Source organism: Euprymna scolopes, chromosome 25, assembly GCF_053919585.1.
Source record: "Euprymna scolopes isolate OS-2025 chromosome 25, ASM5391958v1, whole genome shotgun sequence".
NCBI lineage: Eukaryota > Metazoa > Mollusca > Cephalopoda > Sepiida > Sepiolidae > Euprymna > Euprymna scolopes.
Window position 1 is genome coordinate 62,960,452 of NC_136506.1, and position 22,567 is coordinate 62,983,018.

Genomic DNA, 22,567 nt, shown 5'->3' on the forward strand with positions numbered 1-22,567 from the left:
ATAGTCGGAAACCTAAAAAGTTGTCATTTAAAAGAAAATTGTGGAGGTGGACCTAATCTAAAATACCTAAATATTTAAACAGGTTTATTACTTAGTTTTATAATCATTTTACCCCCCACACACACACAAGCACACACCTCTAAAAACCCAGGCAACGACGGGTACCTCCGCTAGTCTATAATATAAATCTCACCTGTCTGTTTAAATGTATGTATGTCTGCCTAAAACTTTCCACAGATGCAACGGATTTTTACGAGATTTTCATTACTAATGATTACTATATTGTCCAATTTCTACTGTACACTCTTTAACCCTTATCCTTGAGTGGCCTCTGGGCCTTGATAACGTGGTGATGCCTATGTAAAAAAAAAAAAAAAAAAAAAAAAGATTGGTATAGTTTTGAAGCTCAACCCTTCGGACGACAAATATCGAAGAATTGGCCAAAAACATTAATTCCTTCACCCTCAACTAGATACTTTTCTACAGGAAGGGGTGTCACTTTTTTCGGCAATATTTTGAAAGTTATCCCCTCTTTTTGATTGACTAGCCTTAATTTAAACCTTCACCACTTCCAGTTTGGCGATGGATGCAATAGCAAAGACTCCAATTTTTTTTTTTTTCACATTCTTTTCGTCCTTCATGGTACGGATTTGAGTCTACCTGCCTACTATCACTTTTTTTTTCTCAACACACACCTCCAAACACCCGGGCAATGCTGGGCACCCAGGCTAGTACATATATAAATATTATGTAATAATTGAGAACTCTGCAATTCTCTCCCACAAACACACATATATATATATATATATATATATATAGTACTGTTCACACGAAGGGTCACAGGTTGTCTATGTTCCATTTTAGTAGATGATTTCATCCTTTTGTTACTTCATTTATGATGTCATAAAAGATCATTCCAAGGTATTCAATTGAAAATATTCTATTTATTATTATTAAATAATTTCTTTGGAAAAAGGTGTTCACTTTATGTTCATGTTCATCCATTCACAAACATTGACCATCTTTTCTTTTTGTCTGACTTTCTTGTATTATGTCTTCAATGCATATTTTGCACAGCCCTACACTGGAATGCTTAATGTGATCAAATATTCTTTGCTAAAAGTTAAATATACATTTCTAAGATTTGTTAATTTCTATGCATGTAACAGTCTATATTCATAACACCATTTCATTTAACTGGAGAACTTAGTTTACAATCCAAAGTTTTCAATTAACCATACAACACAGCATTAGTTACATCCATTTTCTCCACTGTTCCCACTCAGTCCAGGACTGTACACTAATTGACAATATCACTAATAGTATAAACACAGCACTTTCCTCAGATTCAAGCACTCAAATTGATATATATTTGGAGACTGTCCATCAGTGATTGGTTTTCTTTCTCAAGCTCCATCACAGACTCAACTAGTAAAAACACACATAACTTCCAAGTACTCATATACTTACACAAATTGTTATTTTTACTCTCTCTACCGTGCTAGAAAGCTACTTACACCTAAAAGTATCTTGTACCTCTATAAGGCAACCATTCACCCATGTATGGAGTACTGTTGTCACATTTGGGCCGGTGCATCTGCTACTAGTCTCCCACTCTGGGACAGGATTTAAAAGTTGCCAACCTGATAGATCCTAAACTGTCATCTAAGCTTCAGCCTCTGTTCCATCAACGAAATGTTGCATCCCTCTGCCTGCTCTACAAGTATTTTAATGATGAATGCTCTGATGAATTACAAGCATTTGTACCCCCTAGACGTAAATACCCCCGACAAACAGCTAAATCCCACCCCTACACAGTAGAGATCCCTAGGTGTAAAAAAACCTTCTACTCTAATAGTTTCTTCCCCAGAACTACAACACTTTGGAACTCCTTTCCAGAATTCTGCTTTCCCAACTGTACTGAAATGCAGAAGTTCAAGTGTAATGTGAACAGACATCTTGCTACTCATCTCTCTTCATATATCCCTGCAACTTATGTCCCTGATAGTAGCCCCCTACTTCAAAGTAGCACTGTGCCTTGTTTGGGGTGAAAATTGAATTAAAAAAAAATTAAAAAATGGTTACACAATGGGAGAGGAGGTATTGTCCAGTCAAGACATTATGACCTCACCAGAACCTCATTAACAGGGTAGATTTCATTAGCATAAAATATGATCAAAAATTCAATGACGCCACAACAATTAGTTACTGGTAGTGATGGCTAGGTCACAAAAGGACCTACACCTAATTATAGGTTCAATTAAAGGGATATAAATGTGCAATGATAATCGATGCCAGAAATACACATGGCCATTCCTTAGATGTCAGCAGCTCTGGGTCCAATACAAATGCACTGGATAACACCTTATCAGATGAGCTGAGATATGGGATGTGGCTGTCTTACAGTAAAGGAGTATGTGGTATAAGAGACTGGTTCTATGCGAGTCATTCCGTGTCAAATCATCCAGAAATATGGGATTTTGAAACCCATATTCCCAGATTTGGCTGTAGTTTGCCCTGCAGATAGACAATATAGGAACTAAAAAATCCTGAAATTTGGAGCACGTAACTCCAGGCAGTTTCCGATTTAAAGGATTTTTTGTTTTGCCATTAGTCGCATAATGTGACGCCCAGGTGATAATTTTGTGATGTCATTTCTTGGAATATTTTCTGATTACCCTGAAAATTCACCCATGTAAATGTTTTGACCCAAGAAATCCAAAAATGGTATCAGATTTTCTCAAAAATTAACCTTTATAGAGATATTAAGGGTTTTTGGATTTTTTTCACATGTGCCCCAAAATCAAATAAAAAAAGAGTGTGGTTGGCATGGTAATGCATTACTTTTTTCATATATTTTTTTAAACACAATAAATTGTCTCTGGACCAAAAATGGTTAAAAGTTCTTGTTTCGTTCACTCACATTTTCTGTTGAAAGTCGGTTATATTTTCGATGATAATGAAAAATATTCCCTCCCCCTATTGGATGTGATAATCAATTTAGACATCCTGAACAGAAGTGTGCGTTCTATACCAACCATTATCAATGGACCAGAGGTCATCTCGTCAGCGTCAGACAAGGCCAAACTATTTGCAAAGAACTTTGCAGCTAATTCTACCCTATGCGACGAAGGCCATCAACTCCCCATATTTCCTCCTTTAACACAGAACAAGCTGGGTAACATACAAATATCCGTGCATGAGGTCGCCAAGCTAATAGAGAACCTAGATTCCAGTAAAGCAACTGGCCCTGATGGCATCCCAATTATAGTGTTAAAAAAGCTTCAACCAGAACTTGCTCCCATACTTACGAAACTATTTAAGCGCTGCCTTAAGGAGAAGTGCTTTCCGACTCTCTGGAAGACCTCTTCAGTTTGCCCTATATTTAAGAATTCAGGTGATAAGTCATCTCCCTCTCAATACAGACCTATAAGTCTCCTGTGTGTTATGAGTAAGTTGCTGGAATCCATATTAAATAGAGAAATAGTCAACCACCTCAGCAGGAATAACCTTCTTAGTGACACACAATATGGTTTCCGCTCTGCAAGATCTACTGCAGATGTGTTGACGGTTATATCCCACAGGATAAGTGAATCTCTTGACAAAGGCTTTCTTTTTAGGGCAATTGCTCTTGACATATCAAAGGCCTTTGACAAGGTATGGCATAAGGGTCTACTTCACAAGATTTCCAGCTACGGTATAACGGGAAATGTTTTCTCAATCATTAAATCATTTCTCTCCGATAGGCTCATAAGAGTAATGGTCGATGGACAAAAATCGGAGGCCTGCAATATAAATGCTGGAGTCCCCCAGGGGTCAATCCTGGGCCCAACTCTCTTCCTGATCTACATCAATGACCTCCCTAAACACATACTTAAATCATTCGTTGACATCTATGCTGATGACACAACCATCTACGGCAACACATCAAAGGCTGTAAATGACAAAGTTCTCTCTGATTCTCTCTCCTCTGATCTCGAGCGCGTGGTTCAGTGGGGGAAGATGTGGCTGGTTACCTTTAATGCATCCAAAACCAAACTTCTATCCTTACATCATCAATGCTCTGATCCCCAGCTGGCATCAATTGGGATGGATGGCTCTCGTCTGGGTGAGGCTCCGTGTTTTGACAAGCTTCTGGGTTTGACCTTTACTCCTGATCTGAAATGGAACACGTACATCAAGTCTGTTGCCAAGGTCGCTGGAAAGATGGTGGGATCCTTCTACCGCTCCAGAAGATATCTCACTACTGATGCAATTCTCTATCTATATAAAAGCCAAGTACGTCCAAGGATGGAATACTGTTGCCATATCTGGGCAGGAGCTGCTAAAAACAGCCTATCCTGCCTTGACAGAGTACAAAATAGACTTCGTGGCTTAGTGGGGGATGCCCTTTTCTCTACCCTGCAACCTCTCTCCCACAGAAGAGACGTTGCGAGCCTGTCCTTGTTTTATCGTTATTTCCATGGCAGATGCTCGTCTGAACTCCAATCTCTGGTCCCCCCTCGCCAATCTTTCACGAAAAACACCCGTCTAGCTGAATCCACTGTGAAAAATTTCCCCCACTCTATATCTGTGCCTAAATCAAAACGCGGATTCCATGAACAAAGCTTCTTTCTTAGAACTGCACGCCTGTGGAACTCTGTTCCGTCTGCCTGCTTCCCTCCGGACTACAACTTGGATGTCTTCAAGTCCAATGTTAACAAATTCCTAATGAACCGCCCCCTTAAGTAAACACTTCAGCAAATCTCCTCACTAACGTAATGTACTTGCAATAACCCTTTTCCCCGAGTGGCTTCCGGGCCTTGATAAGTGGTGATCACTGTGTAAAAAAAAAAAAAAAAAAAAAAAAGACATGTGTTAAACTTATGTTACACCTTAGTTTTGGAATAAATTTGGGAGTAAGCCAGATACTAAAACAGATAAGTTCTGGTAGCAATTTCAAAGACCTAGTAGTCTTCAAGATTAGTTGATGAAGGTTGGAAACATCAAGCCATGCTAAAAGTATGCTTCTTTTTTTTTTTATAAGAAACTAGTAATAGGATGGTAAAAATCTTAAACTTCTAATACTATCTCAAGCCAATAATTTTGATTAAGAAACTTTTTGAGAAACTTAACCCTCAAAAGACTATGGGAGGGGGGAGTCATTTTGATGCAACTTTTTAAACTTTTGTTTATATTTTCCTGAAAACATGATTTTTTCGCTTTAATTTTTTATATAACTTCCTGAACATTTCTAACCTATCATAAAGTGTCAAAAATAAAATCAAACTATGTGGAATCTATCTGAAAATATAAAAATGTTAATTAAAGTAGCAAAACTTGATGAAAAAAATTAGTTTTCCTGAAAACCAGTATTTTTCTAAAAATCACAAGATTTCTTGACTTGACCATACTTCTTGAAGTCACTGCACATCAACAAAATGCAAAGCACGGCTAATTTTTGTTGATATATGATCTAAGACAGTTAAGGAACGCAAAGGATGTAAAATTGTTTCAATTTCTTGTGCTTCGTGGGGTTTAGACACATTTTTAAATTTTGGGTCAGGTTGGCCTCCCCTCCCTTAGTCCACTGCACTCCGGAAAAAACCCATGGTTTTGCGAGGGTTAAGAAACAAATCCTACATTACCTTATTGGTTCATGTGAAAAAGTGAAAATGGTATATTTGTACCAGAAAGCCCAAAATATTCACACTTACACTATGTTTACCTTAAAAAATGTCCTTCAACTACATTTCCAGAGTACTTGACAAATTTGATTAAAAAACTAATTAAACTTTTGGAACTATATATTAAAAAGTAAGAGACTTCTTGTACTAGGAGGCCAACTCATGTTTCTTATAAAAAAGCATGTAAGCAAAATGTAGTGCAACTAGTTTTTAATTTTCTTTTTTACCTTTCTTCAGAAAACTAAATGACTTACGAGGCTTGCTCTATTGGTGTTCAACTCAATTTGATGTCACAAGTTTGACTATAATCAGTGCAAGGGACTTGAGAATCTATCAGACTTGGAGCAAGAAATTGTTGAGACATTGTTGTAGAGAGTTGGACTGAGAGAAAATGAAGGTGAATTATCAACCATTTGCCTCCATCACAAACAATATTTCCAAAATATTGTTTGTGATGGAGCAAAGACCACAAAGTGTTGTAGTGGATTTTTACAACACAAGAGGTCAAAAGGTGAATGACTGATATCTTTGCAAATGTTTCCCCTGTAGTTCTGCACAGTGTTGCTTCTCATAACCATGGTCATAGCGTCAAAAGGAAGTTAGAACAAACTGTTGAAACATTCAAAAGTGACATGTCCATGGTGATAAAGCTGGTGTTGACGAACTGACTGTGCAGAATTAATGCACAGTGAAACAGACATCAAAGAAAAAGTAGCAGAACTGGATCGATTACATTATCTGATGAAAGAGAAGTTAAAGAGCGCTTCAACTCCTGATCAAATCCAAATCATGACACTTGCTCCTGATTCCTGGTTTTGTGCATATAGCTCCAAATTCTTCAAGGTGTCTGAGTATGTTGTTCGACCTGCCAGAGAACTGACAAATAGTATTTTGTCAAAACCTAACTCAAAGCAAAACGATTTTTCCCAGAGACAGTCGACGTGATAATACAAATGTAGGAGAATCATGAATACAGCTGCCAAATACCAGGCAAAAAGGACTTTGTTAGTTTAGCAAAGAGTGTTCGCAAACAAAAAACGCTTGATAATGTGTAATTTGCATGAACTGTATGTTGCTTTTAAATAGAAGTATCCTAATGTTAAGGTGGGGTTTTCCAAATTTGCGGAGATGTGTCCAAAGTGGTGTGTTTTAGCTGGATTTACAGGTACACATTCTGTTCTGTGACATACATCAGAATGCAAAACTTTTTGTCGATGCGATGAAGTGGAACATCACTTACAAAGATTTAATTTCAAAGTTAGTTTCTGATTCTTCTAACAATGAGTCTATGATGCATCGCTGTGAAAACTGCCCTGGTAGAGATATTGCAGAAATTCTTGGATGAGGAGCTGTATGATATGAACCCTGATGATGAGTTTCATTTTAGTTAATGAGACACAACTGGCCATGCAACATTAACATACGCAGAATATAAAGATCTGTTGATTGACACCATTGATAATCTTACTAGACACTCATATCTAACAAAATGTCAAGCCAGATACTTGAATCAAAAGAAAGAGAATCTTTGTTCCAATGAGATCCTTGTTCTGGGAGACTTTGTAGAACACTTTCAATTTTTAATACAAGATGAAATTCAAAGTTATTGGAGTAAAGAATATCGCACTCTGCACTCACTGGTGATTTACTACCGAAATTCTGATCAGCAGGTAAAGCACATTTCATTGTGTTTTATTTCCGATGACAAAACCCATGACATTGCATTCGTGTATCAAACTCAGACATTGACTGTTCACTTAATCCAGACCTTATTACCGTATGTGAACAAAATAATTTACTTCAGTGATGGCTGTGGGGCTCAATATAAAAACTTCAAGAATTTCATCAATTTATGCTTGCATAAGGAGGACTTTGGTATTGAAGGTGAGTGGGTTTTCTTCGCCATCAGTCATGGAAAATCCCTTTGTGATGAAATTGATGGTTCTAGTAAAACACCATGTGGCTAAGCGGTCACTCCAACATCCTCTAAATAACCAAATCTGATTACAAAGTCATGCTTGCTATCTACCAGATGTCTGCAATCCGTTTCTTTGAGATCATTAAGGAAACCATGAAGAAGATGAGAAAGTTGCTTGAAGCTAGGTTTTCCAGTGCCAGGAACCAGAGCTAATCACCTTTTTATACCATTGTCAACATCACAAATTGGCCACAAGTTGTCCAGTGTGGATGAACTATATATTAATATTCATGACTAACTTGGCATCAATTCTTTACATATCTGACATCACACCAATCAAAGATATAACCTGTATTTATAACTCTTTCTGGTGGGTTGGTATCGTGAATGAAATAAACGCAGAAGAAGGTAATGTAACTGTCAAGTTCATGCATCTCCATGGACAACGTAAGACATACAGTTGGCCGCAGATTGATGATACATGATTTTCTCCCATCAAGAAAATTTTTTGTGTTGTATCCCCAACAACATGTACCGAAGGACATACACAATAACTGACCAAGAATATCAACAAACCATTTCTGCATTTCAATGGCATAAAGAACACTGCACATATAAAATGGTGAATGCTGACTTTAGTTGTGAAATCCACTATTTTCAGAATACCATTTCACTGTAACTGTTTTATCTTTATTTTTACATATTCAACTTTTTTAATGGACGCCTGTTTGAAGATGAAATTTATGGAATTTGGCACAAATGGTCACTCCCCTGACTTAACCCCATATAGATTGAAACTGGTTGCTTCCCATGAAGGTACTTCTCAGGGAATTGTTCAAGTTCGTTTTTGTGTATGAAATAGTATGTTTGCTCAAAGAGGGGCCTAGCTAAAACAAACAGTTCTTATCAAAATTGCCATGTTTTGTATAAGAAAAAGGAACAAGGGGAGGAGTCAAAAAGGCAGAAAATGAGTGTACATAGTTTTTGAATGATCTCAACTTTTTCAAAAGTTTTTACTTTCAACAAATAATGTGAGTGAACAAAGCAAGAACTTTTAACCATTTTTGGTGGGGACACAATTTAATGTGCGAGATAAATATATGGAGAAAGACTTTTTGAGAACTACTTTTATTAGCAATACACACGGACGGTAAAACGCTTAGGATAAATACTGATTTCAAGGAGGTTCTGCTAAAATCGTCATATTTTAAAAGCCAAAGCACCTCAAAATACCATCGTTTTGTTCGAAAATGAATATACTTTCAAATAAATTAATAAATAATAATGTACATTATATATTTTTAGAGTTTTAAGCAAATAAAGTGATAAAAATGTTAAGGATTTTTCCTTCACTGACAGAGGACAGAAAAGACAGTGTAGCATCAGAATACTACACTGTGATCTTGGCCCGAAATCCAGGTAGAGAAATAAAAAAAAAAACGTCTTAAACTGGAAAGTTTAACAAAATAATGTGTCACTCGGACAAGAAATGTAATTGAAAATAAAAACCAAATTTATCAAAAATTTGTGAACGATTTGTTAGCTTTAGCAAAAAATGTTTTTGGATGTAAGTGGGCAAAAATACTAAAATTTTCCAAACGTCACGTTTTCTGTTAGTGACGTCACTTGTTTTAAATGAAATTTATTTTTGTCTATTTGTCGTAATTTTTGTTAAGTTTCACACCCCTTATGAATTACGACAAAGAAAAAAAAAAATAAATTTCATATTTAAAAGTAATTTGATGTCCAAAATCTAAGGCATAACATTTTCAAAAGCCAGTAATTATGACCCACTTACCGTAAATATGGGAGTCAAACGCCTTCTTAAAAAAAAAAAAAAAAAAACTCCCTTAATCTTACCTCTAACCATAGGTACAAGTGGTAAGCCTCCTCCTCTTAAAACCTTCTTTAGCCCTAACAATAATGCCAAGTCTAAGTGGCAAGCTCTTCACCAAATAAAGTTCATTGGAAAGCTACATATAAGTGTCTAAAAAAAAAAATAAAAATCCTTCCTTAAAGAAAAGTGTACCATTTATTACCCATAAAAAAATAAATTAGTCAACTGTCCTAAAAAGCTAGAATGGTCTCGAAATGGTGAATTATTTTACATTAAATTTATGTGAAACTAACCCCCACTCTAAATTCTAAAATTGTTTTTGTTTTGTTTCTATCAAGTCTTCAGAGTGTTCACACATAATTTTCATTAGCTCTATCATTAACCCAAAGTCAGAGTGGCAACCTCCCTACCCTCTCATAATTGCACAAAGACGCTCTTAAAACCATACATAATCGTCCTTAGAAAAAAAAAAAAAAAAAAAAAGGTGCACAGGATTTATCTCTGATAGAAAAAAAAAAATGGTTAACTGCCCTAAAATGCTAGAATGGCTCAAAATGGGGAATCATTTTACATTAAATTCTAAAATAATACTTGTTTAACTTTCATTAAAGTTTTTAAGGTATTCACACGTAATTGCCTACAAATGTAAAATCGCATATTTTGGAGAGGTGGTCAGATTGGGGGGGGGGGGTTAACAGAGGGTATCAATCTACAATAATATCAAAGAAATATTGCAATATATTCATTTTTAAACAGTCCTAGATTTCGATTTCAGTTATTTGTACATAAAATGCGTTACAATTCAGCTTTGAGTTCTTTAACTTCTTTTCTTTTAATGGATACATGGCATTTTTAAGGAATTGCAGCATATTTATGTGCATTTACTGCAGATTATTTGGAAACCATAAATTTTTGGAGATTTTCAGTAGCATATTCTAATTCCTAGCACAAAAATACACTTATATGTTGGTAAATTTCATTGCTTGATCTTCTGTTTTAACAAAGATATAACATTTTTACTGAAAAAGTAGTGTAAAAAATGTGACAAACCGCATATGGTCTTAAAGAAGGGAAAATATCCAAATGTGTGAGGTACAAAAATAGCCATAGCTTCTTTAATTTTAATTGGATTTAAAAAATTTAAAAAGATTCTTTCTTAGCTCATCAAGTTTTTTCTATAGATACCAATATTGAAATATTTTAAGCTATTTCAATTTTTTCATGTGTATTGCTACTTTTGTAAATATCATATGGAATTGAGCCAGTTTACTTTTAGCATCTGCCTTACTCCAAGATTTATTCCAAAATTTAAGGTGGGACATAAGTTTAACATCACATTGATTATCACATCCAATAGGGGGAGGGAATATTTTTCATTATTATCGAAAATATACCCGACTTTCAACAGAAAATGTGAGTGAACAAAACAAGAACTTTTAACCAATTTTGGTCCAGAGACAATTTGTGTTTAAAAAAAAATATATGAAAAAAGTAATGCATTACCATGCCAGCCACACCTTTTTTTATTCGATTTTGGGGCATATGTAAAAAAAATTCAAAAACCGTTAATATCTCTATAAAGCTTAATTTTTGAGAAAATCTGATGCCATTTTTGGATTTCTTGGGTCAAAAAATCTTACCTGGGTGAATTTTCAGAGCCATATGATCTTTCAATCAGAAAATATTCCAAGAAATGACATCACAAAATTGTCGCCCAGGCATCACATTATGTGACTAATGGCAAAACAAAAAATGCTCTAAATCGGGAACCACCTGGAGTTATGTGCTCAAATGTTTAGCATTTCTTAGTTCCTATATTGTCTATCTGCAGTGCAAACTACAGCCAAATCTATGGATATGGGTGTCAAGCCGTGGATGATTTGACACAAAGTAACCCATATTATCACATGTGATCAGGGAGAAATTAGTGAAATTGATATATAAAATGAATTGTTTATTGCTTCCAGTGGAGACAACCATCCTCATCAGGCAAAACATTGTCGTTCGTTTTGTCTGTGGTGGTAAAAGAATGGTGGCTTTCCCAAAAGGAGCAAATTTGGGATGTTTGGAAGCAAACAAATACTCAGGTAATCCTCATCAGAAACTATGCAAATGAGCAGTGTCATTGGTTAGATGGTTAGGTGCGGTTTTGCTTGTGCGCATAATATAACAGCTGAAATTTGGTAGAGTAGGTCTCAGGTTTTGAAAGTAGTCGGATTCGTAAGAATACTAGGATTATTCGCACATGCAAATAACAATGAAGATGAGAACAGTAGTCTGAATAATCCAAATAATCCTCATCTCAAAAATTCAGAAACAGAATACTAGGAGTTGCATTTTTTAATCTCTGAAAAATCAACAGACAATTTGAATATTAGATTTTAAAATAAGCAAAGCAGAGTTTTGAAAACTGCAGAAGTTTCCAACTTCACAACACTGATCAACACTTATCTTAGATGTATGGCAATGTTGATGAATCTCTTGTGCAAACTTTTGTTTCATGTTAGTGATTATCCTATTAGTTTTGTCTTCTGTGAAAATTCTTTGTGTTGACAATTATTTCTCATATTCTGTTCTGTGATTTTGATGATCATGTTCCTTCATTTACACTGTTGCTATTGTTCCTGTCCGTTTCTGAAGATTTAAAAATCCCTGGTTTGTTTTTGAGTTTTTGCGTGACCCAACGTTTAAAGTGATCAGATCAGATGACCCAAATTTCATTCAATAAGGGAGATAACCTAACAAAACCCTTGAGGTTTTAACAAGCCGAGCAAAAAAGATGCTGAGTCTCACTTTAAATTTCTCACTGCATGGATAAAACGAGATTACATCTCATACTAGAAGGTAGCCTCTGGCCTAACAATATGATAAAGATGTATTATTATGTAGATAAATAAATATGATTCAGCAAGTGACACACAAGTTAAGCAACACAGAGTCGTGTTATTATTAGGTGGGTGACTATTATAGAATATCAGGTGATGTATGTGAGAGGACTGTGACACCGCCTTGCAAAATGGATTGCAGATTGAAACTGCAAATAGGGGTTACTTACTTGTAGTGGCTATCATTCTGGTTAGATTGAGCCATCTTCCTCCTGAGCATGAACTGCATCTTGAACCATCGCAGTCCAGTTTCATCGATCTTGGGCCAGGGCGCACTATATGGCTATCACTCCCAAGAGACCAACTACTTATGAGCCTGATAATCATGCCAGGTTATCCTTAATTGTTGCTGCCCAGGTCTTCAGCTGCTCACCAACACATTTGCACCAGCCAAGCAGAGAGGAGGGAAAGTGGACCTGGCAAAAGAGTTTTAACCTCTGGTCTACGAGCTGGAAACATCATATGAAACAGTGTTTTACTGACATCCAATGCGCCTTGGTTTGCCTGCTTCACCATTCAATAAAGTTTACAGGAATCTCTACAAGTTGCTGCACGCTCGGTTTCTTTAGCAAATTTTTGCCACTATGCATTTCTATCAGCATGGATTGACCAAAGTAGCACAGCATCATGGATCACGAGAGTTCAGCATACCTGCCACCCATGCTTCACGCGCTTGTTCTGTGAGTTGGCGAGTCTCTTGATATCCAGTCCCACTGATGGCAGTCCGTAACACTATGTTGTTTGTATGCCAAGTCGATGGTAGAAGATTTAAGGACCTGTCATTCTGTCTCTGGTTGAAATTCTCCATTGGTTTGCAGAAGAGAGTAGCATTTGATGAGAGTGTATGGTTGACAGCAGATATATATAATTTCTGTTGTTAACAACATAATATTAATGGAGGCTACTGAGATTGCATGATGGTTTTAGCAAATGACAAGAAGGTTAATAAATGGATTGAGTGGGATTCTCATTTAAAAGTTAGAAAAAAGATAATGATTTGTATTATTGGTCTTATGTTAGATGTTATTCTCATAATGTTTCAACTGATGTAATCGTCGATTGTCTTCAGATGCATCTTATCAAATTTGGGAATCTGTAAAGAATTTCAAGCAGAACTCTTTATTTAATCAACAAGGATAGCTTGCTTTTGTTCCATCAGCCAAAATGAAAATAATAGTTTCAATGATCCAAATTATCAATTTTCATCTCAGATATTCTGAAACAGAAGATCATGATGTTCCCTATTTAATCATGTAGCAATGAAATGTTCAAACTATTTTCTTTTGAGCAAACTTATTCTTCCACACCGAGTGATTAATACACTGTCCAATCAGAGTACTTCGTGTTAGAGGCATTTCCATTGAAGAGACGGTTATGTTCCTGTCTCATCCAAAATAAAGATTTAATATTCACACAAGTACACTCCAGATAACGCAACAAATAATATGTATATTCGCAAACTTGCCAACTTTGCATACTTTTATATTTTTGGCTACATAAATGTTTTCTAGTCCCTGGCTGTTTATTAATAAAACTATGTATGAATAAAATTGATTTAAAAACGTAAATGTGTTTCTATAATAAACCCATTTTTTCCCCCCCAAATAAAGCCACAGAATCGACATCTACTAACACCTTTGCTCTTACAATCATATTTTTGTGGTTCAAATGCTGACCAAGCAATTAATTGGGACTTTGAGAAATATCAATAGCACAAACAATGTTAATCACAAATAACGTTTACAAAAACATTGTTCCTCACATATATGTAACTTTGATGCATATGCATTATCTTTAATTATTAATCAGATATCTGCTGAAAATCAAATAAAAGGGAAAACTGAAATGAACTATTTAAACAAAAAAAAATTGTAAACATGAGTATATTTTGAACTAATTTCCTCTGCATCCTGCATCCATTATAATAATAGATGCCTAAAATATTGGAACAGTCCAGAATAGAGTCATTTTTATAAGGGTGATAATACAAGATCTCTTGTTTAGCAGATGATGGTATTGCGTCAAAATATGTTCCCAGGTTTTTATTGCTGTGAAAACAGTATTTCCTAAAAGAGCCTCTATTCTAGAAAATGGAAAAAAGAACAGTTATGGTTATGATTGGTTACTGAATTTCACTTCCAGTTGCTGCTTCATAGATGACTATACAATGATAAGGGCCCCTTCTGATTATCTTCATCACAGATAATGTGAAATCATGGCAAAACTCTTGAAATATTTTTAATTTCTTATAAACTGCCAATTGTAAAAAAAGAATTGAATTTTTATGGCATATTTTGTTTATTAAGCTGTTAGATTAAAGTACAGAAGAGTTAAAAAAAAAAAAAAATGCTTATTCCTCCTCCCAATATTAAGAATAACTTTAAATAATGTGATTAAAGGTCACACTGGCCAAGACTCACAACTTCCGACTAAGAAATAGTTCAGAAGAAAACTGTGAATGTGAAAATTAGTTCCTTGTGTACTTTAGGTCAACACATAAAATCAAACTGATTTTTGTAATCGGAAATTTAGAATTTTATTTTTTATTAAAAATACATTTTTCTTATAAATTTAACTTTTTTACAAATACTCAAAGAAACGCGTTTTTTTTTTGTTTTTTGTTTTTTTTACTTAATGACGAAAATGTTTAATACAAAATACATAATAGTGAAAATATATTTTTTAGTAAATGTTTTCTTTACATAGATATTTAATAAAGTAAATGTTTTTTGTCCCAAAATATGAATTTTATAACTAGAAATTTAGTAAGTTCTATTTATAAATAATCAAATGTTATTTTTGAATATATATTTAGATAATAAAAATATACATTGGTGCTTGTGCATTATATAATTAAATGGATTTCAGGTAAAAACTATTATGTATGTGTCAATTCAGAATTAGTATAAATTTGAAAAATTTATAAAAATAATTTAATAGGTGTTAAATCAATTTTACACAAAATATAGACATTAGCAGTCTGATATTGTCTATTTTTTTAATGGTAGATTTCAAGGAAAGAAGGGAGATAAATCAGTGTGTGAAATGTTTTTGACTCCTGATTGGGGGGGGGGGTATGATACCAATGATTTCGACAATCGTTTTTATAACCACAAGTCATGGTGAGTAACCAATGAAAAGCTTCTAAAGTTACTATAAAAATGGTAGAATTTTGGATTCAATCAGTTCGCCGCGATTTTGTTACTGGCAATTACACTCAGGATCTGAACTACACTGTTCTACGCCACAATCTTTATTAGTGGCAATTACACTCAGGATCGTACTACACTCTGTTCAACATAATGTCTCAACACAGTGTCATAGAGAAGTGATCGCACAACTCTTCCACATTAAAACACGATAAAATTCAATTTCCATTTTTACTTGTAATTATTTTTTAGTGAATCATTTTTCGTAATTTTTTTAATTTATATTAATTTTGACATAACCGTTTTATTACGTTACTTTTATATGATTTCTGAATTTATTGAGATATATATCATTTTGAAGCATGTTTTTTGCTTTACTGAATCGTTATTTGTTACCGTTGTCAATCTGTAAATTCATTTTTTTGCAGGCTTTTTCAACAACATGGACAAAGTTCAAATCCGCACAATTTTCTTGTTCCAGTTTGAACAAGGCGGAAAAGCTGCTGAGTCAGCTTGTGAGATCGATGATGCGTTCGGCCCAGGAACCACTAATGAACATGTGGTTCAAGAAATTTCGTAATGGTGATGAGAGCCTTGAAAATGAAGACCACTGCAGTTGATAACGAACATTTGAAAGCCTTAATTGAAGCCGATCCTCACAAAATAACACGGGAAGTTGCTGCTGAACTCGAGGTCGACCACTCAACAGTGATTCACCATTTAAAGCAAACAGGGAAGTCAAAAAAGTTGAGGTGCCATACGAATTGAACGATAATCAAAAAAATCGTCGTTTTGAGGTGTTTTCTACACTCCTTCTACGCAACAAAAATTACCCATTTCTCGAGCAGATTTTGACGTGTGATGAAAAGTGGATCCTCTATGACAACCGGTGATGTTCGGCACAGTGGTTGGATGCTGGAGAAGCTCCACAACACTTCTCGAAGCCGAAATTGAAGAAAAAAGGTTATGGTGACTGTTTGGAGGTCTGTGGCTAATCTCATCCATCACAGCTTCTTGAATCCGGCAAAGAAGTACTGCCAACAAATTGACAAAGTGCACCAGAAGCTCCAACGTATATACCTGAGATTGATCAATATGAAAGCACCAATTCTCCTCCATGACAACGTTCGCCCACATGTTGTTCAACTGATCCTGCAGAAGCTGAATGAAATGGGCTACGAGACTGCTTCATCTGCCATATTCACTAGACCTCTCATCCATCGATTATCACTTTTTCAAGCATCTCAACAACTTCCTGCGCGAAAAATGCTTAGAAAGCCAAGATGTCGAATTGGCCTTCTATGACTTTGTCGCCTCCAGAACTCCGGATTTCAATGCTAATGGGATGAATAAACTGGTTTCTTGTTGGCAAAAATGTGTCGATTCTAATGGTTCTTTTTTTTGATTAATGAAGTTTATTACGAAAGGAGTTATGATCTTCTGACGTTAAATGTCAAAAAATGACATTATTTTTGCACCAACCTAATATTTCAAATACATTTGTTCAATGACTGGGAAGCCATCAAGAGATGCCCCATAGGGAAAGATCTTCCCACTGAACAGTGCACAAATGAGAGCACTGAATGGTTCAAAACAGCAATTGAAGCAGCACATGTTCCCACGAGGAAATCCTCTAGTAAACCCCACTCTCCCCAATGGTTCACTTCTGCCATTGCACAAAGGCAGCATGCATACCACAAATTTAACCAACATAAGTACAAACAGACAAAAGTATCTAGAAGCTAGAAGTAATTGTAAGAAAGAAATAGCAACAGCTATACAAAAACCACTAGAAAACGCATCGAAGCACAGAAATTAGGAACCTGTGATTTTTGGAAAGTTTACAGCAGTAATTTATTTTTATTTCGGACTATTAGTCTCATCTTTATTAGATGAGACTAATAGTCCGAAATAAAAATAAATTAATATATAATGCTCATCTATAAAAAAAAAAAAAAAAAAAAAATGAATTCCAATTAAGGAATAATATATACAGCAGTGTAGTAAATAATGGGAAAATCAATAATTCCCCCACTATCCAACAATCAAGAGGTTGTTTGTACGCATCCAAGAAAGATCCACATTGGACCCAGCAAACAACACCCTTCCTGACTTTCCTTTGCAGACTGATGCAACACTGGATGATCAGAAAATTACCCCTTCTCAGGTTTATGATATCATAAAATACCTAGACACCTCAAAAGCATGTGGACCTGATCTCATCCTGATTATACTATTAAAAAAATGCTCTACTGATATTGCTCCAGTCTTCTCCAAACTTTACAACAAATACCTTAACGAATCTTGCTTTCCTGACTGCTGAAAAACTGCTTCTGTCGTACCAAGAATTCTGGCGAAAGAACTGACCCATTAAATTATAGCCCCATTAGCCTCATCCCGCTTTTCGCCAAAATATTTGAGTCCATAATTAACCAGGCACTAGTCCACATTAGACCTACTAAATTTCTGACTGACCAACAATATGGATTTAGGCAAGCCCGTTGCACAGCAGATATCCTAACTGTAATCTCTGAATATATACATCATACATTGGACAAAGCACGGGAGGGTAGAATGGGAGCCCTTGATATATCTAAGGTTTTTGACAGGGTATGGCATGATAGTCTTCTCCGGAAGATCAGATCATATGGTATCACTAGATGAATACTAACATCCTTCTTAAATAAGAGAAGAATCCAGGTTATCATTGACGGTCGTACATCTAAACAATATGATATAAATGCGGGAGTACCTCAGGGGTCTATCCTTGGACCTTTATTAATCCTAATATTCATAAATTACCTCCCTGATAAAATTGTTTCTGAGATGGATATATTTGCTGATGACACCACACACTATAACAGGTATGAGAAGAAAACGAATGACCATATATCTAAGGAAACGGCAGAAACACTAGAGGAAGATCTCCAATCTGTAGTGGAATAGGGACAAAAATGGATGGTCACATTCAATGCTGCCAAGACTAAGCTTGTCTCCTTCAATAATTACAAGAAACCTTCTCAACCACTAATAGCTATGGCTAAAGATATATTACCTTAAACTCCTTGGCTTAACGTTCACAGGGAACATGAGTAGGAACAGATACATTGAGAGCATTGCCAGGGTCACTGCGAAGAAGGTGAAGAGAGTCGCCAATCTGATAGGTTCGGAACTATCATCCAAGCTTCAATCACTGCCACATCGATGAAATGTCGCATCCGTCTGCCTGTTTTACAAGTATTTTAATCGTGGATGCTCTGACGAACTACAAGCCCTTGAACCTCTTCGATGTACCCCAACAAACTTGACAAGCAGCCAAGTCCCACCTCTACACAGTAGAGATCCCTAGATCTAAGGCCTTCTACTCTAATAGTTTCTTCCCAAGAACTGCTAGACTCTGGAACTCCCTTCCGGGTTCATGTTTTACTAACTGTACTGACATGCAGAAGTTCAAGTGTAATGTGAACAGACATCTTGCTGATCGACTCCCTACATAGTATCGCTGCAACTACTGTCCCTGATAGTAGCTCCCTACATCAAAGTGCCACTGTGCCTTGTTTGGGGTGAAAATGGAATAAAAAAATAAAAAAGAATATGCTATCTTGTACAAGCACCTATCATTTTGCCATGCAAATTTAGAAAGTCATTCTTAACATGGGGAAGGGTGGGGGTGGGGGACTTGTTAACTGTTCCAAATACTATTTTAATGTTTTCAAACCGTCATAAATTTCTGTAGTCTTTTACAAGATATCTTAATAAAAAAAAAAAATAGGTCAGCTGCTGTGACATTTTCTCAACGATTCATATTTGTTGCTTATCATGAAGAAATTGTTGAATCGGAAACTGATTTTCGCCATTCACCGTTTTCTTTCTGAACCCAGCCGAAAGTGGCGAATCTAAAATGTTATGTTTTTTATCAATAACGTTAGCAAGACATTCTTAACGGTGGGGGGGGGTACCTTTTAGTTTAATTGCTTCAGTATTCGTTTTTGTTAAAAAAACAAAACAAAAACAGAAAAGAAAAGAAAAAATTATCCAGATATGTAGAAGAGTAATTTGAAAAAATATCCATTTTTGGAGACTAAGTAGCCATTTTGAGAGTACTATAGGAACTTCTACCGGTCACGTGACACCTTTTGACAAGTACTGTATCCAAAAGTGAGGGAACAATTTAATAAAACGTTATAATTGAAAAGTAATTTTCGACGATAGAAGTAATTAAAAAAGTTTATTTTTTTAGTAACCTAAAAGTTAAGTCTGTGCTTAATGATAACCCACGAAAAAAAAAAAAAATCAAAAAGAAATCATTTACACGTAGGGGTCAAGCTCCTTCAGGCCCGCCTAATTTTCTTATGTGAATTAGGACACTTTCTGCCTTGTCACCGTATAGCCATCTGCGAATCAGCTGTCGGAAATTCAATACCTAATCGTAACCATAAATTGATTTTGTGGTGATTTTTTAGATTAGCTAACAAAGAAAAAAAATAAAAATAAAATGAATAAATACACAACAAATAATTGTTACTAAATGCAAGATAACTGTCTCTTCCACTTATATGAATAAGTGCTTGTGCATCTATGTTACCACGCTATTTTTTTTTTAAATTCAATTTTCAAGTTAAATTCAATTTTTTTGTTTATTGAATTGATAGGTGAACTTCCAGAATAGTTACAAAACACCCTCCCCATGTTAAGAATGAGTTTTTAAATAATAACGTTGAATTATTATTTCAGCGATATAACAAGTACCGTATTTTTGTTTTATTTTAAAGTGTTTTTAATTAAAAAATAAAGGTAGTATAAAACCTGTCGAGTTAGAACGAAAAACAAAACCGTGGTCAACTTCGAACTACTATAATCGCCCAAAAATCGAAAATTAAAATACTAGTAGAATATTACATTTTCGTATGACTATTGCCATTTATTGGATGTTTCTATCGGCATTTTATTTAATTTTCGATATTTAAGCGATTGATTGCCTGTCTCGGACTTGATTGACCATTTTATTTTATTTCATTCTAACTCGACCTTTAGATTTAAATAACAAAACACTTTAAAAGGGTGCTTATGATGCGCTTATGACGTTACTCGGCTGTTTTTTTTGGGGGGGAGGGGGGTTAAATAATATTTTAAAATTAAATTCAAGTTTTACGATATCTTTATTAAATTGTTCGGTAAAAGTACAGAATAATTACAAAACACCTTCTCCCTTCCCATGTTTAAAATGGCTTTCTAAACATTATTTCAACACGGTAACATAAGTGCATAAATATCCATTTTAAAATAAGTAAAAACACACACACACACACACGACGACTTAGCTAGCCTCTGATAAGATTTATTTTGTTGTGTATTCATCCATTTTGCTTTTTCAGCTAATCTGAAAATCACCGATTTTGTAAACAGGGGAGAGAAAGCCAAATGTTGACTGTAAAAACGGAGAGAGCACGTATTTTGGTCCGACACCGTCTATTTGTGAAACAAGAGTGCTTGTGTTATTCCCCTTTTTAAAAAATGGGACCCTATTTGGACAATTGCCAAAATAATAATAATAATAATATGAATGTCGGTTTTATCAGTTCGCAGAGTATTTTTAAATTTCTACACTCAAGCGTTCTAACACGAAACTAAATACGGTGAACGTAAAGTACGTTTGCTAATCATGTAATAACATGATTAGCAAACGTACTTTAACCTAAGTTAACAATATGGCTACGACGTGCTTTTTTTTTGTCTACGAGAGAATTAATGATCCCAAACTTAAATCACTCCATTGTTTAACACTGATCTATAAACCTTAATAATCGATCTTTCAACTTCACATTTCAAACAATAAATTGTGGCATTACTTTTGACGTTTTTTCCAGATAATTTTATGGTAGGATGGTCAAAGAATAAATGTTGAAGCCATAGTCTTGCAAAATTATTAATTTAATAGTACTTATGCAGAATATGGATCGTGCTGAAACAATGTCATTATTTAGAAACATATTCTTAACATGGAAAGGGTAGGACATTTTGTGGTATTTCTGCACTTTTGCTACCGTGCTGAAATAACCTTATTTTGACAGCCATTCTTAACATGGGGAGGAGAGGGTGTTTTGTAATTATTCTGTGCATCCACCTAACAATTAAAAAACGTATTGCGAAGATAAAAAAAAAAAAAAAGATTGAACCTGAAAAAAAAACTATTTAAAAATACGCGGTCGCAAAAATGCACAAACATCCGTTTTGTAACTATTTTGTACTTTCACCATAATATAATAAAAAGATACTGTAAAAATTGAGTGTAACTTGAAAATCTTAAATAATATGGTCCGTAGTTTGCATACGAACCGTCGCACCGATTTTATCAGACCGGTTGGAATGATAATTAAAATATTTTATTCTAATTTGCTTATAATCCACCACCAAAAACTTTGTACATACAAACGAACCACATAGATTTATGATTTGGTTATGAAATAGGCTCCAAGAGAATAAAGGCATTTTTATTGTACCCTATTTAAACATAATATGAAGTAATTCGAATTTAATGCGAAAAAACAAACTAAACTACAACACGTTAAAATTAGTAAATAAATCAAACAGTAACTAACTAAAAATACTAAACCCAATATTAACCATGTACGAACCTAAACGAAAGTAATTTGCTTTTAATAAAGAAGGCAATAAAAATAAAAGAAAATGCTAATTTCGATTGAGACTAAAAGAATTCAATTAAAAAAAAATCAAACTCAAACATAAGTCTTCCATGCGATTCAATAAAAAAAAATATTAGGAAAAAAAGTTCCATACCAAATCATATTCCTCGTCATCATCGCACATGAAATCTGAGTCGGACATTATTATAAAAACTCGATAATTTTTCTCAAATATATTTTTCTCTTTTCAACTGAAGAAAAAAAAACAGGACAAAAAAAAACGTGTTGGCGTAAATTTCCTTCGAAACTTGTCAATTGCCCGGAGAATTTCTCTTTCTACTACACACTTATTGATGACGTAGTCAACTATGCGTACACGTTATCGATTGTTGTTTCGTCACAATTTCTGTCTTCTACGTCATCTTACGTCCATTCAACTTCTCTCTCCTTTTTTTTTTTTTTTTTTTT

The 22,567-nt window shown here is 34.9% G+C and overlaps 1 protein-coding gene across 1 annotated transcript in view; it reads right to left on the bottom strand.

Moving 5' to 3' along the window:
• Nucleotides 1-22,547, bottom strand: part of LOC145247397 (COP9 signalosome complex subunit 2-like) — a 62,541-nt gene extending 39,994 nt beyond the window's left edge. The window contains exon 1 of the mRNA XM_080109099.1: nt 22,254-22,547. Coding sequence (XP_079965225.1) covers nt 22,254-22,301 — 48 coding nt within the window. The 5' untranslated portion in view covers nt 22,302-22,547. The remainder of the gene's footprint in view (nt 1-22,253) is intronic.
• Nucleotides 22,548-22,567: the final 20 nt, after the last annotated feature.